Here is a 22,131-nt window from a genome sequence, read left to right on the forward strand (position 1 = left end):
AAGATACTAAGTTGCTTTTTCTGAATCAAGCCAGCTGTGTGATTATATGTATTATATGTTACATGTCATGTAAGAAACCACCACCATGGAGAGGAATGTTTAGCAGCCTCCAGTGAGTCTATTCTCATCTTAAGAAAACTGAAACTATTTATTTATTTATTACAAGCATTTATATCCCACCCTTCTCATCCCCAAAGGGGGACTCAGGGCGGCCTTACAATTAGCATCATTAGACGCTGAACAAACCAATATAAAACATAATATATAAAAACAATTACAGTTAAAATAAATAGCATTGGTTAAAATATCCATATAAATATACATCCAAGGGCGCATTCCAAATCGTGATTCAGGTCTGTCCATTATTCATCCTATTGTTGTTCAGTTGAAGAAAGACAAAAATGGTTGCAATTCAGATAAGATTGTAATCAATTTTCATGGGAGTTTCAACAATAGAGGTGACATAAGAAAGACCTGGAAATGTATATCTAAATTTGGATGTTGAGTACCTAGATAACCTAAAAGTGCCATTTTATTTCATTTGGAAAATCATACGTAAACATCTGGTTGTTTTTGCAGTTCACAGATTGGGAGACAAGTGTCACTATTGAGGCCCAGACTTATCAGAAGGAATGCAGATATAATTCTTGCTTAAACCAATTTGATGTGTTGAACAGGAAAATATGCTGTCACCTAGATGTTGCTTGAGTGCAGCTTCTACCAGCCCTAACCAGTGAATTTATGGGTGAGGGATAAAGGGAGATGTAGTTCAACAGTATCTGGAAGATGAAAGTCACATGATCCCCATGCCTGCATTAGAAGGTGATGGGCAATTAAGTTAAAGGATACAGCAGCTGGACATGTCAGCTTGTACATACATTTCCAAGTGGAGGTTTCAGTGCAAAGATGCTATAGTAAAAACAGCCTTTGGGGGGGGGGGGGGCTTTCTTCTTTTTTGTAGATCTGGTGCCTTTTGTATTTTCTGTTTCCATGTGATGTGTCTGTTCTCAAGGCAAGAAAAATGTGTGACCGTTAACCAGGCACCCAGCATGACACTATGTCTCCGTGGTGGTAGGATTGCTGCTTCTGTGAGACAAGAGGTTATGCTGACAGAAAATGTATTGCTGATAGGGTCTCCCATGTAACTCAAGCTTTTGCTGAGGAGCCAGGCTAAATGTGCTAACAGCTACTGGACAGCGGTAGTAGTGTGGGTCTGACACTGGAGGAGGATCTTTCAAAGACAATGGCAGTAGTACTATAATGAACGTACTTCACAGAAGAAGGCAATAGTAAATGTCACTTGAAAACACTATGCTTAGATTATCCTAAATCAGTGGTTCCCAACCTGTGGTCCATGGACCACCAATGGTCCCAAAGAACAAAAATATGGTCTGTGGCCTCAACTGTTACTATACCGTTGCAACTAGAGCGATTGGCCTCGCAAAACCCTCTTATAGTCCCAAGGCAATTTTATCTTAATTTGAAACGTATTTTATGATGCTGTATTCAAATAAAAATTAAATATAACTGGAAGCAGACTATAGTGAAGCTGAAATCTTTCTTCACACAAAACCTGTAGTACATTGTGACACAAACTATGAACGGCTAGTATAAAAAATGAGGTCTGACTGTAATTATATAGCCCCAGATAATTTGAGATGGAGGTAGAACTGAACATTTAAAGTAATAAGGTGACATGAATGGGACTTCTTAGAGGTGTTAATTTGATGGTTGTTTTACAGGTAGCATCATGGACAAAATACTGGGCAGCTCTATGTGGAACCCAGCTTTTCTACTATGCTGCAAAGTCTTTGAAGGCAACAGAGAGAAAACATGTATGTATTCTATTGTATTTTATATTATAATCTTCTAATAGCATGCTTAGTCTTAGTCCATAGGTACAGTCCAACAAAAATGGATTTTCTGGAAATAAATACATAGGATGTCTTTTGAATCCTGATTTACTTTTCTTCTTCTCTCCTCACTGTTTGGCTTGCTTACTTCTTTCCAGGCAGCACTCTTTTTTCCCCTTGGCAGCTGTAGTTTTACTCCTTTTCACATTTTCACACCTCACCTTTTATCAGGATTGCTGTGTGTTCTAAAACAAACTTTTTTTGCTGCTGTTATTTCCTGAATATTTTTCTTTTTCTTCTTCTTCTTAGCTAATTTAGCTCAACCTTTGTGATTTCCTGCTATTCAGCTGCTCAGTAATAATCTTGACAGCAATTTCTGAATCTGTAATCTTCCTATTGTAAGATCCAAATTTAAATAGCCTTGTGAGTAGCCTCATGAGTTCAGTTTTGCAAACAAAAAGTACACACCGAAGTACAATGTAGCTATTAAATAGAACAAAAGTGGCCTTGGTAGACCCTCCAGGCTTTTACTCTGCAGAACTACATTGCATTAGCACTTTGGAACTTTCTGAGCTTTTAAGCATAAACACAAAGCTGGTTTATGAAAATTTAAGTAGTAACTGATCTCCATAAATTGAGTATATTAGTTTCTTCTGACTTTCAGTGGTTAATTACTTTTATTTGAAGCAGAACCTTGAGTCAGCATGACTAATAAATATTTTTTTCAAATGGTTTCAAACTAACTGAGAAGCAAATTTGTACCACCAAGTATTATTAGATGTATGAATGCTTTTTGCCATCTGTTTTCACTCATTCATTCACTCATTGAATATGTTATATCCATATTCATTCAACTATAATACTTTTCCAAATCCAGAATGATATTTAGTGTTTGAGGTTCAGAGTCAACTTCCTTTCTGGGAACATTGCACATTGTTTTTTATTATTATTATTATTAAATATTTTATTTAAAATATAGAGTAATTGTGTACAACGAAAGAGTGAGAACAATATTTGATAACAGAAAGTGAAGAAGAACGAGAAAGAAAATTAAAGTGCTAAAAAAATTTTTTAAAAATATTGAAAAAAGACAAAAAGCGGAGAAGCTAAAAAGAAAAAAGAAAAAGAGAAAAAAAAGGGATAATAAAAATAAAAATATAAGGACTTCCATCTTTGCCTTTGCGTTTCCTTTTCTATATATAAAAAGGAGGGTGATTAAAAAAAAACTATTTTATCAGCCTTTGCCTCTATAGTACTAAAGACGAATACTCAAAAACAAAAAGTGTTGTCTTGTTTGTTGGCTAAATCACGGAATTCTTTACTTTTCATAAAACCATACCTTAGAAAAAGGAAAAGAGGGAAAAAAAAGATACCAAGCAGAGTTGCCCTTCTATTCTTTCACCAATATCCTTCAACTTCTTTTCCTTTCAAAATCTTCTACTTTGCTCCAATCTGTGAATTTTATCGGGGACCCTGTATTTTTCTTTAATAAAAAGGTTAATTTGTCCATGTCTTTTATTTCTCTCACTTTCTGTAACCATTCTTCCATATTCGGTGTTTCCTTTTGCTTCCATCTTTTGGCAAAGCTAATCCTAGCAGCTGTCGTTAAATATATAAATAAGATGTCATCATTAGTATCTAAATGGATGTCCCGATCAGTTATTCCCAATAGGTAATACTCCGCTTTTCTAGGGAAGTGAACTTTTAATATTTGTTGGCAAATTATATGGACCTTCTCCCAATATTTTTTCGTTTCTTTACAAGTCCACCACATATGAAAATAACTACCCTCTTGTTCCTCGCATTTCCAACAATTTTTTTGAGTGTTCCTATACATTTGATTTAATTTCTTTGGAGTTATGTACCAGCGATGGAACATTTTTAGCCAATTTTCTTTCAGGTCCATTGCATATGTGTATTTTAACTTTTTAGTCCAAATGGATTCCCATTCTGCAAGAGTAATAGGTCTTCGTAAATTATCTGCCCACTTAATCATACAATTTTTTACTGTTTCCTCTTCTGTGGACCACTCCAGTAATTTATTGTAAATTTTTGTAATTATCTTATTTTCTGTTCCTAATATTTTGTCCCAAAATTGCTCACTTTGACAAAAACCAATTTCTCTATCTTTATTATACTGCTCCTTGATCTGCATATAATGTAGCCAGGAAATGTGAGTGAATTTTTGTTTAACCTCTTCATGAGATTTCAAGGTTGATGAGCCTTTTATTAGTAAGTCCTTATATACAGGCCAGTTAGACCAGCCTAGTAACCTTCTTTGTTTGGCTTCCATAGTAGAGAGCCATAATGGTGTCTTTGAATGAAAGAATTTTTTATATTTCTGCCATGTACAGAGTAGGGAGGAACGGATGAAGTGATTCCCAAAATTTTTCTCTTTTTTCTCTCTTTCGTACCAAACGTACGAGTGCCAACCCACTCTCAGATCATAACCTTCCAATGTAAGTAGCTTTTCTTTTTTAAGATTCATCCATACTCTGATCCAGTCGAGGGCGCAGGCATCATGATAAAAGTTTTATATCTGGGAGGCCAAATCCTCCTCTGTTTTTTTTATCTGTCAATATTTTATAATGAATCCTGGGCTTCTTCCCCTTCCAAACAAATTTCGTTATGTCTTTAGTCCATTCTTTAAATATGCTATTATTTCGTATTATTGGAATGTTTTGGAAAAGGAACAGAAGTCTTGGTAAGATGTTCATTTTGACCAGTGATATCCTTCCCAGAAGAGATAGATTTAAAAATTTCCATGATTCTAAATTTTTCTTTATTTCTTTCCACACACTGGTATAATTATTTGTTAGGAGTTGGGAATTTTTTGAAGTAATCCAAATCCCCAGATATTTTATTTTTGTCGCACATTTTATGCCCGTTTTTTTGCTTAAAGTGTCTTGATTCTGTTTTGACATATTCTTCGTTAATAGCATTGTTTTTTTTATTCAATCTAAAACCCGCCAACTTCCCAAATTCCTCTATTTTTTGAAGCCAAGCTTCTAGATTTTTAGATGGATTTTCAATAATGCCTATTATATCATCGGCAAATGCCCTCGTCTTAAATTCATGTTTAGCCACTTTTAATCCTTTTATATTACTGTCTTCTCTTATGCTCTTTAGTAATAATTCCAGTGACAGTATAAAAATAAGTGGGGAGAGGGGGCAGCCTTGTCGGGTTCCTTTACTAATTTCAAATAAGTCCGACGTTAATCCATTAATTTGAATTCTAGCGAATTGTTTATCATAAATTGTATTAATTGCGTTAATAAATTGATAGCCCAAGTCTAATTCATTCATCAACAATTTAAAAAAATCCCAGTTCAAGTTGTCAAATGCCTTTTTTGCATCAATTGCCAGAAAGGCCGCTTCCTTTTGATGATTAGTTTCAAAGAATTCAATTGCATCAATCACTATTCTAATATTGTCTTTTAGGTTGCGTTTTGGTAGGAATCCCGACTGTTCCTCCCCTATCCATTCGTTTAAAAAATCTTTCAATCTTGTGGCTAAAATATTGGCAAATAGTTTATAATCTGTATTGAGGAGTGTAATTGGGCGGTAATTTCATATATCCGTTTTTTCTGTCTGGTCTTTATGAATTACTATTATTTCACCTGTTTTCCATGTCTCTGGTGCTCCTTGGTTGTTTAGTATCCCATTCATGACTTTCTTGAGTAGTGGAATAAGTTCTTGTTTTAATGTCTTATAATATCCTGCTGTGTACCCGTCCGGGCCCGGGGCTTTATTAGCGTCCATTGTCACAGACAGAACGCCACCAAATAAAGTTCAACACAGTTTATTAAAGTTACAGAACTAAAAAATGCCCGTAAGAAACAAAGGACTAGGCAAACACTTGCCTTCAATGTGAAAAGATACAGAAAAGACTCCGCTAGTATAAAAAACGGTTCAAAAGATAAACCGGATTAAACAGGAGTTTAATCTGGGTTAAATCAAAAAATGCTTACTTCAGCCTGACAATTTAAACAAACAAAAGATGATAAAGAGAGATTCAATATAACACAAATAACTGGCAGCAGATTCCTCTCTGCTACTCAAAAGCTACAATTGAGTAACTCAGGTTGTTACTCCTCCGTGCAACGAGCGAAATCCGGGTTCAGGCACATCAATCAGGGTAGCAACGGTCAGCAGGGTCCCAATCCGGTCCAAGGTCGAAAGCCAGGTACAGACGTCTTAAGTTCACAAGTTCCACCGATAGCCACAGAAGGGATAGTCCGAGGTCGTAGTCAGTCAGTCAGTCCAGCGTCAATCCAGAGTAGTCAATTAATGTCCATCAAAAAGACGACGGAGGTCCAAGCTATCAAGATTAAACACAAGTTGCACAGAAAAAGCCCACACAGTTCCTCCCGCCGTCTATACCCAGTGTCCTTGGTAACTTACGTATCCAGCAAACGAATCACACCCGTCTTCAGGAAGTTCCCCAACAAGAACCCAAGCGTTCGTCCAGATTACCTTGCCCAACGCAATTAGCCATTGATTCTAGACCCCATTTTATGCCAGTTCATAACTCCTCATCGCTGTCAGCTGCTATCCTAATTCCAGGTGCCTCCTCATCATCATCCTCATCAGAACTAAAACACCTTTGACTACGCCCCACAGCATCCCCAGCTGTGGATCCCGTTCCATCCCTCCAGCCCGTCCACGGGTCCGATCCTGCAACCCGCCAGTCGCCTCCCATGCTATCATTGCCGGTGACACCCAAACCCTCCCTCACACGAGTCCATTCCATATCATCCTCCTCTGAGCTAACCATCTCTTCCTCCATTCCCTCGGTAAAACCCTCAAAGGAGTCTTCGTCTGTTGGTTCTGCAAATAAGTCCCGGAGCCGTTTCCTTTCGTGCTCCTCAAAAGAGTCTGACTCTCGAGGAGTCTTACGACCTCGTCTCCTAGTATCAGAGCCAGAAGGCTCAACCATAACATCCATATTACTAATTGCATCTAGAATTTCCTCCTCAGTTACGTCTTTATTCAGTTTTTCCCTCTGGGCCTCAGATAGTTTGAATCTCCCTATATAATTGGATATCTCCTCTTTTGAAATTTGGTCCTTTGTGTAGAGTTTTTCAAAATAGCTTTTAAATTCTTCTAAAATCTAAATTTTTCACAACCCCACTGTTGAGCTGAGGGAATCCCATTTGAGGTCAGAACCTACAGTTTACAGTGCTCTAGATAACTATATATCAGAAGTATGTGGTATCTCAGATTATTTTAAGGATTTAATAAGAGAGACAAATGTCTCTTTGGTGTAACTTATTTGTATCAGCAAACATGACAACACTTTAGCACTATAAGAATTTTAAAAAAAAAGGAAAGCAGAAGTGTAGTATTGGTAACCAGAAATTTAATTAGAGGAATTCAGATCATACCTACTCTCCAAATATCATTGGGGACTGCATGAAAATATAACAGTAAACACCAATGAATACAAACATGTGACATTTACATTGACCAGTATTGGAAACTTCCAGAACAGAAAACAAAACCCTACCCCTGCAATACATTTTTTAAAGTTGTAAGTCATAGTGGAAATTCACAATAAATATACCAGGATGGGAGGAATGTCATATCGATATCATGAAAGAAAACCAATAAATACAGCTATAGTTCCACCAAATTCTGAAGATTTTGGCCAGCCTGGAAGAGCTGTCAATGGATCTGCTGTAACTGGGACTAAAACTGAAATTAGACTGCTGTCACAACAACAGAAATACTAAGAAAGTGTATGTCCAAAGCAAGGGTGGAAATCAATTTGTTCTAATACATACTGAATGAATGAATTTTATTATTATGGTCACAGACCAGAAGTGTAAAACTTTAAAACATTAAATGCTTAATTAAAAAATTAAAAACAAAACACAAAAAATATTAAAAACAGAGTTGGTTTTTTAAAGCATTAACATTTAGATCCGAAATTCACAACATTTAAAGCAGAAAGACCATAATATGAAGTTGATCTACATGGCTTAATATATAACACTTATAAAATCAATTTGTATGGATAATCTTGTCAGTGGGAGCTGAATCTGAACCAAAGTTGTTGCTGAATAATGAAGGCCAAATACTTTCCTCTCAATTTGTTTACATTGTAGCAACACAACGTCAAAAAATGGACTTTTTTCAAGTGGGGTAGTGTTAAATGCATTCCTGCTGAACTCTTTTACATTCCTTTAATTCTGTGTTGTTGAGGTTTTCTTGGTTACTTTTCCAGTTCAAATCTACACCCAGTAAGAATGTGTCAGTGGTGGGGTGGATGGTCATGATGGCTGATGATCCAGACCATCCAGATCTCTTCCTGCTCACAGATTCTGAGAAAGGTCAGTGACATCAACACTTGGTTTCGGGGGGATTGTTCTGGCAATATTGAATAATATTCACACTATTAAAATATTGTGCATATATTTAGAGAAAAATGGCCCTGACATTTTATTTATAAATATATACCTAATCTTTTATTTTACAAGGACTCTGTGTGCTTATTAGGCATACAAATTGTAAAAGCATGCAATAAAATATTGTAAAATCTAAAACACACATTAAACAAATTAAAAGAGAGCTGTTCTCTGATACTTGTGTGACTTTCCCAGTCTATTTTCCAGCTCCCTTTGGAGTTTCTATTTTTAAATTGCGTTTTAAAGTGTTTTATTTGAAGCATTTCTTTTTTGATAACAGTGTATCTGAAGACAATTTCAACCCTAGCTGTAAAAACTACTAATGATCCCTTTTTCTATATTGAGAAGCTACTAGAACATTTCATAGAAATACCTTCTTTCAAAACAATAATCTGTTTTTGCTTTTTTGTGAATGAAGAGCTAATGTTTTCAGAGAATTTTTTTTGTAAAAGCTGAATATTGCACAAGAAACTAAACACTTTCTTCTTTAATAGAGGGAGAATGTTTTTCTTCCCTAGTTTACAATTGTTTATAAAAATCAGAATGGATATCCTCTATGAGTCAATCTGCTGTGGGTTTTTCACGCAACAACAACAATAATAATAATGGACATTCCATAACCTATTGCAAAACACAACTTATTGCATAAGCTATTGGGACATAACTGCACTCAGTCTATGGGCACATATCCTTTTGGCAAATGTGAATCTCCATGAATATGTGGGGGCCACCTTTGGAAAAACCACTAGTCAAGAAAGTATTACCTTGTTAGAAGTCAACTCTTTTAACAAGTGATATTCACAAGCATTCATGTAATAGCACACAGGTAACTTAAACTGTTAAACTGAAGAACCATGTATTTAGACTGCCAAGGGTAAAGACATGCCACTACAAAAATATATTTGGTTAGCAGAGGACGGTTGTTTCTTTGCAGTTGAAGTTGCCCAAAGGATATACACTTCCTTTAAACCGCTTAGCTAAAATATGCACTCAGAGATAAAAACAAGGTATTTTTTTGAAAAATAACGCATCTTGTATTAATTCACCATACAGGCACATTTCTTAATAAAGTTCAGTTACAGATAGGATATAGTTCTTCTTCTCTCTATGTTGAGAACTCATGGTATCAGTAGTCCCACAGTCTTTAGTATAGTTGTACTTACCGAAGTCCATAAGCAAATATTGAAGTCTCTAAACTGACTTCTCCAATGAAGTCCAAACAGCAATTTGTATGCATTCACCTCCTCTGAGTTCTGATGCAAGACATCTGCTCCCATTGAAGTCTACATATAGAATACAGGTTACCAAATACAGTAGAGTCTCGCTTATCCAATCTTCGCTTATCTAACGTTCTGGATTATCCAACACAGTCTGCCTCCCGCCCAGATTCACAGCTGTTTCTCTAGGCAATAAGGACTGAACTTTTTATGGATTTAACTTCTGACAATGTTGTTACTGTAAGTTCATTTTATGCAATTCTATCTTTATTTGTAGTCAATTTGTTAGTAGCCAATGTTTTTGTAGTCAATGTTTTCAATACATTGTGATATTTTGGTGCTAAATTTGTAAATATAGTAATTACTACATAACATTATCGTGTATTGAACTGCTTTTTTGTCTATTTGTTGTAAAACTTGATGTTTTGGTGATTAATTTGTAAAATCATAATGTAATTTGACGTTTATTAGGCTTTTCCTTAATCCCACCTTATTATCCAATATTTTCACTTATCCAACATTCTGCCGGCCCATTTATGTTGGATAAGTGAGACTCTACTGTATACACATTAACAAATAAATAGTGAATGTCTTGAGAGGTTGCTTTTTTCAAATAAATAATAATAATAATAATAATAATAATAATAATAATAATAATAATTTATTTTTACCCATCTCTCCTTGTCGCTCCACTTCAGTGCCTTAGCATCACTAAAATTTAGCAGCAAGCTTAGGGCCTAAAAATAGTTTTGGAGTTGCAAAACTGTGTTGTTAAACAGCCTATGTTTACTACAAAATTACATTTGGGAGCTGTTTGCCGTACTAACTTGAGAGTTCTTAATGGCAAGCTTAGTGATGATTTTTCAGTGGCAAACGTAGAGAAGAAGTGTGTTTTTACTGTGTTTGACCTCTGTTTATGATTTTGTTAACATATAAAATCTGTATTGCATTCAAGCAAAGAAAAGTGTTTTTATACTGGCTGGCCTTATATTAATGATCACTATATGAACATTTAATAATACAATAGATAGGATCTATAAACTGTGTGGCTTGCAGAAATACATGCTTTATCATTATTCATAGCAGACAGTTCTTTCTTCTGCTGCTATTTAGGAAACTCATACAAATTTCAAGCTGGTAACAGAATGAATGCAATGCTGTGGTTCAAGCATCTGAGCGCTGCCTGCCAAAGCAACAGACAACAGGTAAGTTATTTTGGCAATTGGCTGTGAGAACTGAGTATTAAGCAAGTCTCCCAACAATAACCAGGTTTACATTGAATATTGCTGTGTTCTTCTAAAAGTCTCTGAAGGCTGATGGCATTACTAGGAGAGAATAGAATGCTTAACCTTTTTCTAAGTTTATAGTATTGGGTATTTGTTAGTACTGTATATGCAAAAGTGTGCCTTCTTTATACAGTATTCCTATAATGCACATTATCAAAATAACAAGAAAGTGAAGCATACCATTTTTATGTGTAAGCCATGAAATTACCAGCTACAATTACCTGCATTGGGGGTATTTGAAAAACGGTCTGGTATGTGAAAAAGAATGTAAGGATTCCACCAGCACATTAGTATTACATAAGATACCATAGTTTTAAATGAATTTTTTATTTTATCCATCAATCATTGCATACATCTTACATGACACAATGTAGGCTGTTTTTCAGATAATTGTTTTTGGGAAGCTTTCTCCTCCCCCTCCTCTGATATCCATAGTTTCATGCTTATATAGATGCCATATTACTGAATAAAATTCTGTTTGGTTTTGTACAGTTCTAGGAATTGCATTCATATTTAGCTATACTTTTTTGATCTTTTATCCCTTCCATTTATGCTCCACTTATTTGAACAATGATGAACTATCTACCATGCAAAAATGTTGTAATGGTTCCCAGGGCCGTAGCTGGGAAGGGGGGGTTAAGAGTTAACCCCCCCCCCCAACCCAAAATGTATCAGGTAAAAAAAAAAGGTTTACTCGTGAATTTTAACCAATTCATGAGTAACCCAGGTTTTTTTTAACCTGACAGATTTGGAGGGGGGGTTGAACCCTTAACCCCCCCTAGCTACGGCCCTGGTGGTTCCCAGCCTTTGGTACTCCAGTTGTTTCTGGTTCCAGCTCCCAGAAATCCCAGCCATTTTACCAGATGTTAGGAATTATGGGAGCTGAAGTCCAAAACACCTGGAGGACCAAAGGTCGGAAACCACTGTTGTAGGATATACTTTTCCATAAACATAAATCTAACTTTTTTGCTAGCAGAACTTGTCTCCATGCTTATTTTTTCTTGTACATATCCAGATGCCAAAGGTTGAAACTGAAGATATTATAATAGATAGATGCGCTAATATGAAATGTAAATGCTTTCTGTGCAGCATGAAGTATTTCTTCTTTATGAAACTCTACATTAAATACATAAGGATTAGTAATTCCGTATTTATCAGGAGTTCCAAGAATTGGCAAACTTAAAGAGACAATAGATATTGGATTACATATTCCTGAATGTTTTGCCTAGACTTGCTCCCATGTGAATTTTACCAAATAACGTCTCCCCAATAGTTTTACATAAATGTTAAATTGCTGTGAAGAGGAATAGCTGCTCAGTTCTGCCTTCTAGAAATGCCCAACTGAATCAGGATAGAAATGGTGTAAAATGGCACATCCAACTTTGACAGCAAATCCAGTGTGCCATGTTTCATAATATCAAAAGCAGTAAAAAATACCAAGATGACCAACAACATTGCTTTGTTTCTGACTCTGACTTGCTTCCTCTTTACCTCTCTCCCTCCAAAGCACATCATGAAAATGTTCCCCACGGGGTAATTAGACCTGGCCTAAAACTAGATGGAAAAAGATTTAGAAAACAAGTTTCATCCAGGGGTGATACAGTTGATCAGCAGCCACACACTCATCTGTAAATCCACAGATTTAGCTATCCACAGCTTAAAAATATCCCCATCACAATAATCAATTCCAAAAGAATGCTTGGTTTTGCCTTTTTATGTAAGGGATGTGATTTTACTGTTAGATTGTATATAATGGGACATGAGCATCTATGGATTTTGTTATCCACAGGTAGTCCTATAACCAAACCTCAGCAGATAACAAGGCCCCACTGTATTCATTTTTCCCCAAATTGAGATAGTAGCATGGAACTTGGTTTTCAACTTTATGATCCTTGGAAGTCTCAGCTTCATATGTTCCTCTACTTTCCTTCTTTTGCACACCAAATGAAGGAGACCAAAATTATCTGCTTCTGTTCTTAAAACTTTCTGGTAACTTATCAGTTTAAACCAGGGATATGGAACCGTTTCATGATGGAAGACCACATTAATCAAATAAGGCCAACTTCAGTTAGATATACAGGCAGTCTCCAAGCTACAAACATCTGGCTTACAAACAACCCATAGTTAAAATGGCAGTGAGAGAAATCTACCTCTAAAAAGGGAAATTAACTCCTGAAAGAGTTAGCATGGGGAATAGTGTTTCCACTGAAGCTTTACCACCAATCCTTGTTTCCACAAAAAGCCAAATTTTTCAAAATCTAGTTATCACAAGGACAGAAAATAAGGTGAAATCTTTCAAACAGGGGCACAGACAGCAAAATAAACACCACGGGGATGTTAACCCTTCCCTATGCTAGCCAAAGCTTAATAATATACTGTATATATATTGGCTGAAGTTACACTAAAAAAAGTACCTGTTCTGACTTACATACAAATTCAATTTAAGAACAAACCTACAGAACCTATCTTGTTCATAACATGGGGATTGCCTGTACTTAAAAATGTACATAGTTGTTAAAAATGTAACAACTATGTACTTACTAATTTTAAAAAATGAAAACTGTTTTAAATTCAAAAGGCTGCTCCTAAGAACCTAGAAGGCTACATGTATCCTCCCTAACCCATTTAAGCCATGATTAGGTAGGACAGGCTATAACCAAACTGGGCTCTGGAACCAAGTTGTTTTGTAGATGTCGTTGAAACTAGCCACGGTTTCACAGGTTTGAATCTGAAAGCATTTAAGTCCAGAGCTTCTCATGAGGATTTTTTTTCACATAGCAATAAAACCAGATTAAACTCAGGCCATATAAGCTGATGCACTCATTTGTCCTACAAAATCATTGCCTACATTTTTAGGTCCCTGCCAACTTGATGACCTTTGAGTGACAAGCCTCTTCAGAGCCTGAACCCAGATGAGTTTGAGGAGGAAGATCCCGGTTAATGCATACCAGCTATACTTCTGGGCCAGAATGAAGATTGTAATCACAGTTTCATGTCTTAAAGTACTGCTCAACAACAACAGCCACAAAAGCACTGAGAATTCAGGGGATGAAAATGTAAAATGTAACATGAACTGCCATGAACTGCTACTTATAATTCTCTTAACTGACCTGTTGAAACCACTGCCTTAAAGAATGAAAGGAAAACCAACATGAAACACCAAATAGTATGTGTGTATGAGTCCTCTGGCGGTGCTGTGCTTAGGTTAAATAGTTTGTAGCTAGTTTGCATTTGTGTTAACTTTTAATTTAAAAAGTCCATATTTCTTTGCAGTTTTTCTTGTAGAAAAGGGATTGTGTCGAGGGCAAGCTTGCGAGGATGTAGCATGTGTGTTCTTAAGAGAATGTGCAAACGGTACCTGCACCCTTCCCGTCTGTATCAACTTTTGCTAAACTCAGATCATTGGGGGTGCAGTTCAATTTGTTTAAGCTTAGGATGTATTATATGCAATTTTTTTTCTTTTCACACAAAGCACTACATTGCTTTTGTTTCCTGCAAGTGGCACAACAGCTTGATATTTAAACATCCGTTTCGTGTCTGATGAAAGCAATCTTTATGATTTTGTAAAGCCAGCTTTGGGAAATGTCTGCGGATCAGAACTGAGCCTTTCTTTCTCTATGTATTCAAAATGAGCCACACTCTTCAATCAGCACTATGTGTATTTCTCTTCTCAAGTTCTTCTGTGAGTTATTTACTTTTGAAAACTTTGTTGTGTTTTAAACAGCATTAAAGTTGCCCTCAAAGAAGTTTAAAGTCGATCCTTTTCCCCTATGAAAAAAGATTTTAAAACAGCTGTAATTTGTTCCATTCTTTATTATTGGGGAATGAATGCTCAATTCTGATCTTGCAGAAGTTTGCTTTAAAAAGGGAAAGTTGCTTGTTCTGAGTCACTTCTAGTATACTTCTTCCACAGTAACCCATTGGGTGTTTCATGGAAACCTCTTTATAGCCATCAGTATTACTGTACAGTTTGCACAACTTTTTTTCCAATTTTTAAAGTTACTATATGTTTCTTTTCAAAGTATGTTTTTTAAAAGAAAAAAACACTATACGTGTGTGTGCTCCTTCCTTCTCCTTCCTTTTTTTAGTTTTGTGGTAAATAACCCTGTGGAATTTTGGTTTTTTTATATATTATAAAAAAGAGAAAAAACACTAGTGTTAGATACAGGCTTGTTGAATTTGTTTGTTGTATTTTTATTTCAAGAAAGATGCAACTGGGAGCCATATGATGCTGGTTTTGCTAATGATAATTCACAAAAAAAATTTTGTGGGAAAATTGCTTTAGGTTTTGATAAGTTCTGTGAGCTGTGGATAATTTTCTAATTCTCTATCCACATCCTCCTCCATCCAGTTTAACTTTATTCTATAATGTACTTCAGTCTTCCTAATCTTTCAAAGCATAGATTAGTTCACCACAACAAAATCTCACTTTAAAGAAGAATATCAGTGTTTCAGTGAAGACCACACAGAGTATTCCAGTGGATAACTAGGTTGATGGCTAGCTTAATTTTCCCCTATACCTTCCATATGTTCTTTGAGTAAATTTCAAAACCAGATTGAGCGAGCTGTCATGACTTCAGCAGTGTTCTTATTCAGAGTCAAATGTAGTTTATCCCACATTAATTTAGGTCATCACTCCAATATCAAATCATTCATTTTTGGGTGGTGGTTCATCTTTCAAGGTTAGGATTCTAAAATCTTATAACAAATTTCACTTCCCCATCCAAGATTTAGGCATAGTTTATAACAGGCATGGGCAAACCCAGGCACATGGGTCAGACATGGGCCCTTGAGCTCTTTCTTGTACCCCCCATTTGCTTCAGCCCTCCTCACAGCATGAGGCTGTGGCAGTCTGCCATGTCCCCAGGCTGAGAAAAGGCCCGAGGTAGAGACATATGTCTGCCGAGAGCGCCCAGGAGTTCTTGCCAGCCACATGTTCCTTCTCTCAGTCTGAGGGTGCAGCAGGCCGCCACATCCCCAAGCTGAGAGGAGAGCTGGGGAAGAGACATGCGGCTGGCAAATGCATTCTGCAGATCTCACCAGCCACATGTCTCCTCCTCTCAGCCTAGGGATGCAGTGGGCCTCTACATCCACAGACTGAGAGGAGGACCCTCCCCCCTGCACCAACCCCCCAGCCTTCCCCCCACCACCAACTGCCCCACGCCAACCAGTATTCCACCTCTCCCCTGCAGCAGCTGCCCTCGGCCTCCCTTCTGCTCCCCCCCCCCCCATCTCAGCCCTCCCTGGGCCACAATGTAGCCCCCACAAAAAAGGTTTTCCCATGCCTGGTTTATAAGATCTTTATACATCTTGCAAGAAACATTCCATTCTTTATTTTGATAAGATGACTTCAAAACAAGATCCTCATACTAAAATTAGTAAGCCAGTCTAAATCTAAACAAGAACTTTTAAGATTACTGGCACAAATATTTTTTTAGAATTACGGAGTTAGCTGGGTGAGTCTTCTTCATTCTTACAAGAACTGAAATATAAATTTATTTGATACTGATGAACTGATAATATAATGGGTTCCAATGTTTACTGTATCTGAAAACTGATTATGTATATAGATATATTTGTCTAATTGTTAGCCAATTCCACCTAAACCCAGTAAAACAGCATCTTTAATACCAATAACCTGTTTTAATGCAGTGATCCACACAGTTGGAGTGCATAAACTGAGTTGTGTGCCCGAATTCTCTGATTACAAAACAAAGCAGAATATGGAAATGCTGCTTGTGTGTTGTGATTCAGTGTGAATTTTGAGCCATAGTACATTTTCAGTCAACACATAAAGGATAGATTGTTTGAAATATTCTGTATCATAATGTTTAATCCAGTAACAAACTCTGTTTACAAAAAAAAAAAATCACACTCGAGTAGAAAGAAATAAAGAATGCCTTCCTCTTGCACCAATTTCCTCTTTACATATTCATGTCCTGCCTTTTCATCACACATACATAGACTGGTGAACTTTTGTTACATGCTTCACTTTACACAAAATCCATATATCAGTTTTCTTCATTTTCCATACTGTAAATTCCAGAGAGCACCTGTTTTGCTCAATATATATAACGTTTCCCCTCAATCCTTTGTTCTTGTTGGTTTTTAACTAGCCAATGGGATATAGGGTTAATAATACCATCAGACAATTTTTATATCATCACCCAGCCAAGCAGTAGACATGAGATGAAACTGCAACTAACAATCACTTATTACATTTTTTTCTTTATTTTATAGGAATAATTTAAGCATAAAGGGGAAAATCTACACTGCAGAAAATGTGTTTTGGTTTGTACATATTTTACTAGGTGGAAATTATCAGGAACCATCGCCCTGACCAAATTTGAATATACTTCTGGTGTGGGTTTCACTTAAAACATACATTCCTGTTGTGTTCCTACAGACACGTCACTTCTGGATAGAAAGAGCAATATGAAAGAATGCTGTCTCATTAAGTATAACTTGTAGTTTACTTCCTAATTTCAAAGCACATTCCTGTTTGTGTGTGTAAATTACTCATACAACAGATCTTTTTCCAAATAACTCTTCCAATTGCATCTTTTTCTCTTTTTGGGGGTAATATATTGCCTTTTCATACCTAAACGTTATGAATCCTGATCTCCTTTCCTTAGTATGCTATGAAAGCTTGACAATACTAAAATTGACACTAAATGACGAGTTTTCTTTTCCCTGAAAAGTCAGACTTTCTAGAGATTGTGTATTCCAAGTTCCTTCTTTGTCCCATTAAAATGGTTTGTGTTTAGGTTCACTAAGTATGTGTCTAAGTTAAAATATAAACCAACATGTTAAGATCCTCCAAAGGAGAATATCCTTGCCTGTCCATAAAAGGGTTATGGACGTATCTGTATAAGATTTTGTCAGTGCCTTAATTGCCTGCCTGAAGACCAAAGGGGCAATCCACTAAGTCCTGTTACTATGCATTCCCCCACTCACGCAAATCCTCAGTTATATGTATGGAATTTGTATAACCAGCAGAGTAGCTCAATCGTCTTCTGCCTTTTGGTTTGAATATCACCATTGCTTTTAAAAAGTGGATCTAGAGATTTTCTGGTTTACTTGGAAGTTCCGATTCATTCCACTCTTTTATTTTTTTAAAAGCAATTATCTTCAGTTGATATGAAGTCCGGTTCAGAATTTCATTCTAATAGTGTATATGCCATGCCTCAAGGTTGTGCTCATATTTCGCTAAATAGCAAATGTCACATGGAACCTGCGTGAATGTCTATAGTAAATGTCTGAGGAAGCCATCTAGTTCATTAAAAATACCTACCAAAATAATTTGTAAGTATGCTTTTTCTTACCAATCTGGATATTCAGACTAGCAAAAAGCTGTTTATGTAAAATTAATTGGTTCATAAAAGTCGATACTATGAACTGTCTTTTGATGAAACTCAACGTTTAAAATGTCTCTTTTCATTCTAGTTAAAAGGATCAAGTCATGTCTGAAATCTGAAGTGTAATACCTACAGATAAAAAAACCTATTCCCTATTCCCACATTTGCATTCTTTAGTTTTCTATGAAGGGCAATTGCTAGGTAACATTCATAAGAAAATCAGAATTATTTTCTTTTTAGTTCTTTATCAAAGAGTTTGTTTAGACATTGTTGAAAAACCTAGAAGCAAAAGGTTTGTCTTATTTCTGCTCTGAAATTGAAAGTTGGCCTTTTTGCTTACTTGGAGCTACTCATAAGTCTACTACAGCTTGTTCAGTGGAAGGTGTAAAGAGGATTTAGTGTACTGTCTTTTTTTTACTGTTTAACAGTTTTAAAAGACTTTCATACAGCCATTCAAGTAATATTTCCATTTACATACATACAAAGTCTACATTATGCTGAACACAAGCCATTTTAATGTATTTCTTCTCTGTTGACTTGATGCACCTCTTTGATGAGAGATGAATGCACTATGACCTCTATGAGTGATGTGCAGTTTTGCTGTTCTTTGTCATTCTTTTCACTTTCTAATTTTTAATACTTTACCATGTGTGTGTGTGTTTGAATTGTGTGTTTGCATAAGCTATTTCAACATGACTTAAACTACGGACTTAAAAATAGAATTTTCCTACTGAAATAAATTGCTTAAAATTTAAACTGCGTATGTTGTTACTTTGCACAATCACATTTGTATTGAATCAGGCCTCAGGCATTGAGTCAGCTTTCTTTATATTGAAATGACAGCTTAGATTAACAAGAATTTAGATGTCATGATCAGATTTTTAGCAGAATGGAATATGCAGAAACAGTATGAAAAAAATAAGGGTTCTTGTTGTATCTTTACAGTGGTGTATTTAGTAGTATGATCTGAAAACACATAAAATCCAATTATTTCTGCTATAATATTACAAATACCAAAATCATTAGCATTCTTTGAAATCTGGAAGCACATTTTAGAGCTATGATCATGGAGTCTTCCCCAAGCAGTCTAAATTGATTCTATACAAATATGGAATATAGTGCAGGCATGGACAAACACCTCCGGGTGTTTTGGACTTCCATCTCCCAGCAAACTTAAGAATTGTGGGAGTTGAAATCCAAAACACCTGGAGGGCTGAAGTTTGTCCATGCCTGGTCTAGACCCAAACTGGGCACATCCAGTGAAAGCAAAAAATGACCGCAATTTTTAGTAGAAACTTGCATTCCTTGAAAAATTCCAAAGATATGAATCTTGGTTTTTGACAGCTTTTATTTTTTTCAGGAGAATTTTAAGAGCCACAAAAATGGACTTTGTGGCTTACAGGCTTCATAATTCCCAGTCTTAGAAGATGATGAGAATTTCCTCTCATAAGGAAGTGCCAGGCAGGGTAGTATTGGGAAGCAATTTTTCCAGTGGCACAAATGCCGCACCAATGCCTGTTGAGCAATACCAAAGGTATCAGAAAAACCTAAAATGTGTATCAGGTAAGAGAACATAATACTACCATGATATTTTGCCTTTTTCTGCACCATCCTTTTTTTTGAATTTTAACATTTTGGAAAATAGTCACTGTACCTCTTGCTGACAGATATGCACATTAGAACTTGTCAGGCTGTGAGTCTAAAGTTCCTTTTCTTTCTATTTCCTTGATAGGGTCATATATGTTAAAGTCTTCTGTTCATATTGTTGGGTTTGCGGTAGAATTTTTAAAAGTAGAATTTTTATTATGTCCAAATTAAGGAAATTTATGATTCTTTAAAATATTTAATAATGTTAAAAAGTAATGCGGAATTAATTTGTTTGGAGGATTGTCTGGGTTTTTTCCCCAAGAACGTTTCCCTCATAAAACTTTTCACGAGCACTTACCACAACAGAATTGGTTGTCAGATTTTCTGAAGTGTATAAACGGCTTCTGTACTTACAGACAGACAGTGTCTGGGGCACATCTGGGGCACCATAGGTCAAATTCATGTGAGAGCTCTCAAGTTCTTGGCTGAGATTTCTGCTTTTGGAAATCTTACAGGTATTTTTCCTACCTTTCCTAAATTTAACATGCTATTCTGCTTTGTTTAATAGATCTATCATTTGTATAATTCAGTCCCACTGAGAAGCTCAATGCAATATCATGAACTTAGCTAATAATATTTTCACAGCACTATTGTGAAAACCCTTAAAGTTGACCATTCATGATTTCCCATGGTTAAAATGGGACTTGAACCTAGATTTCTCTTGCCAAAATCTTGCATTTGTCCCAATGCAATGCATTACATTATTAGATTCAGCTCATGTGGACCAGTTCTCACATTTTGAATCTGGGCATACATCATAACCATGAAGTAAGCCTTGAAAAAAGTAATCTGTTGAAGCACATTTGTTACTTTGGATGAGGAACATGCAGCATTAAGCCACACAGAAATCCACTGTCTATGGTTGGTGTGGAGGGAAATCTCCAAAAATGTGCCCCTCTCCTTCATATCTGTTTGGAAAAACAAGGAACTGGAATGCTAGGAAACAATATTTTTAGGCATTATAAAGAAGGTGCCTATCTGTTTTAGAAAACATCTGTTCTTGAGCTGTTGCTATAAATGGGCAACATTATTTTAACTCCTCTGTGGCAGGTTGTGTCAGTGACATGATTGACAAAGCTATTTTTGGTGATTGTGTGTCCCCGTGGTGTCTGTCATTGATCTGGTTTATGTTTTCTACAAGGCTTACAAAACAAAGATAAACCTGTTGGTGCTTAGTTATAAGGATCTATACAACAATCATTTTCAGAAGCAGGAATCACTACATTTGGAGATACAGGGATGAAGCAAATGCAGTAGGCATAAAATACAATTCTGAACTATTAACCAGCCAAGGAAACACAATTTTTATAGCCTATCAGCTCTGAAATTATGCAAATAGATTGGGGTTGTGTTGGTGAGTAGCTAGCACTGGAGTCTTCATGGTGTCTGTCATTAATCTGGGAATTATATGGGTGACTCACCACTAAGGATAGCAGAGTACAGAAACCAAAGATTTCTCATGGCTCCTAACAATATCATCACATAGAAGGAATTTGCAGAAGCCTCTTGGGTGGTGTTTATTCCAGTTCTGTGTACCCTTGAAACCAGAGATGAAAGAAATTGCATCAACAGTTAAAAGATATGTAGTTTGTGAGGGGGATGATTGATTGGTAATGACAATGAAATGGTGTTCCAGGAAGAACAAGAACCCTTTTAGAGGAAGTGTCAGTGCAATCCCGAGGCACTGATTTTGACAAGACATTACTCTGGGCATACTGGTCTTTCCCCTCCCTCTGATCCTGCTGCTCTGAAGTAGACCCGAGACACTGCTTTTAAAGAGGCACCACTTTGGGAATTCTGGGCTCTCCTCCCAATCTCAGTACTCCTCATTATGGAAGTCTGAAACTTAAAAAGCTAACAGTACAGACAGGAAAAACAAAAATATTTTGAAATGTCTTTATTTCGAATAATTAAATTAATTTTAAAAATTACCTTGCCAGTCTCATGAAGCAGGATTTTGAGAGAGAAACATCAATGTTTGAGAAGGGACTGCCCACAGGAAACCACCCTTACTCCACGTCACTGAAGTGATTCAAATGGGCAAATTTGACCACGTGTTTTTTTGTTGCGAGTTAAGATGGTACATTCTGAAAAATGTGTGGTTCACTCTAGCCTACTAATATTTCCTCTTGTTCACTAACATTCTTGCTACATAAGATCCCATGTCTTTGAACTTTGCAAAAACATGAGCCATGACTGAAGAAATAAATAATGGAATGCTGAAAAAGAATACTACAGGTTTTTTATTATGTAGATGTCTACCAACTCAAACTCTTCAATAGATCTTTAGACATTAAATAACTTTCAGTTTCATTCCTTCCCTGATAATTCCTGAATATCTCTGTGTTTTTATGATTTTT

The 22,131-nt window shown here is 36.2% G+C and overlaps 1 protein-coding gene across 3 annotated transcripts in view; it reads left to right on the forward strand.

The window, feature by feature from the left end:
- The window catches only part of ralgps2 (Ral GEF with PH domain and SH3 binding motif 2), a 138,263-nt gene extending 119,383 nt beyond the window's left edge, over nt 1–18,880 (forward strand). For all 3 annotated transcript variants that reach the window (XM_062977770.1, XM_062977768.1, XM_062977771.1), the window contains 4 exons: nt 1,743–1,835; nt 8,083–8,188; nt 10,594–10,685; nt 13,623–18,880. In XM_062977770.1, the coding sequence (XP_062833840.1) occupies nt 1,743–1,835; nt 8,083–8,188; nt 10,594–10,685; nt 13,623–13,652 (321 nt within the window). In that variant the 3' untranslated portion in view covers nt 13,653–18,880. The remainder of the gene's footprint in view (nt 1–1,742; nt 1,836–8,082; nt 8,189–10,593; nt 10,686–13,622) is intronic.
- Nucleotides 18,881–22,131: the final 3,251 nt, after the last annotated feature.

This window comes from Anolis carolinensis, chromosome 4 (assembly GCF_035594765.1).
Source record: "Anolis carolinensis isolate JA03-04 chromosome 4, rAnoCar3.1.pri, whole genome shotgun sequence".
NCBI classification, from domain to species: Eukaryota; Metazoa; Chordata; class Lepidosauria; order Squamata; family Dactyloidae; genus Anolis; species Anolis carolinensis.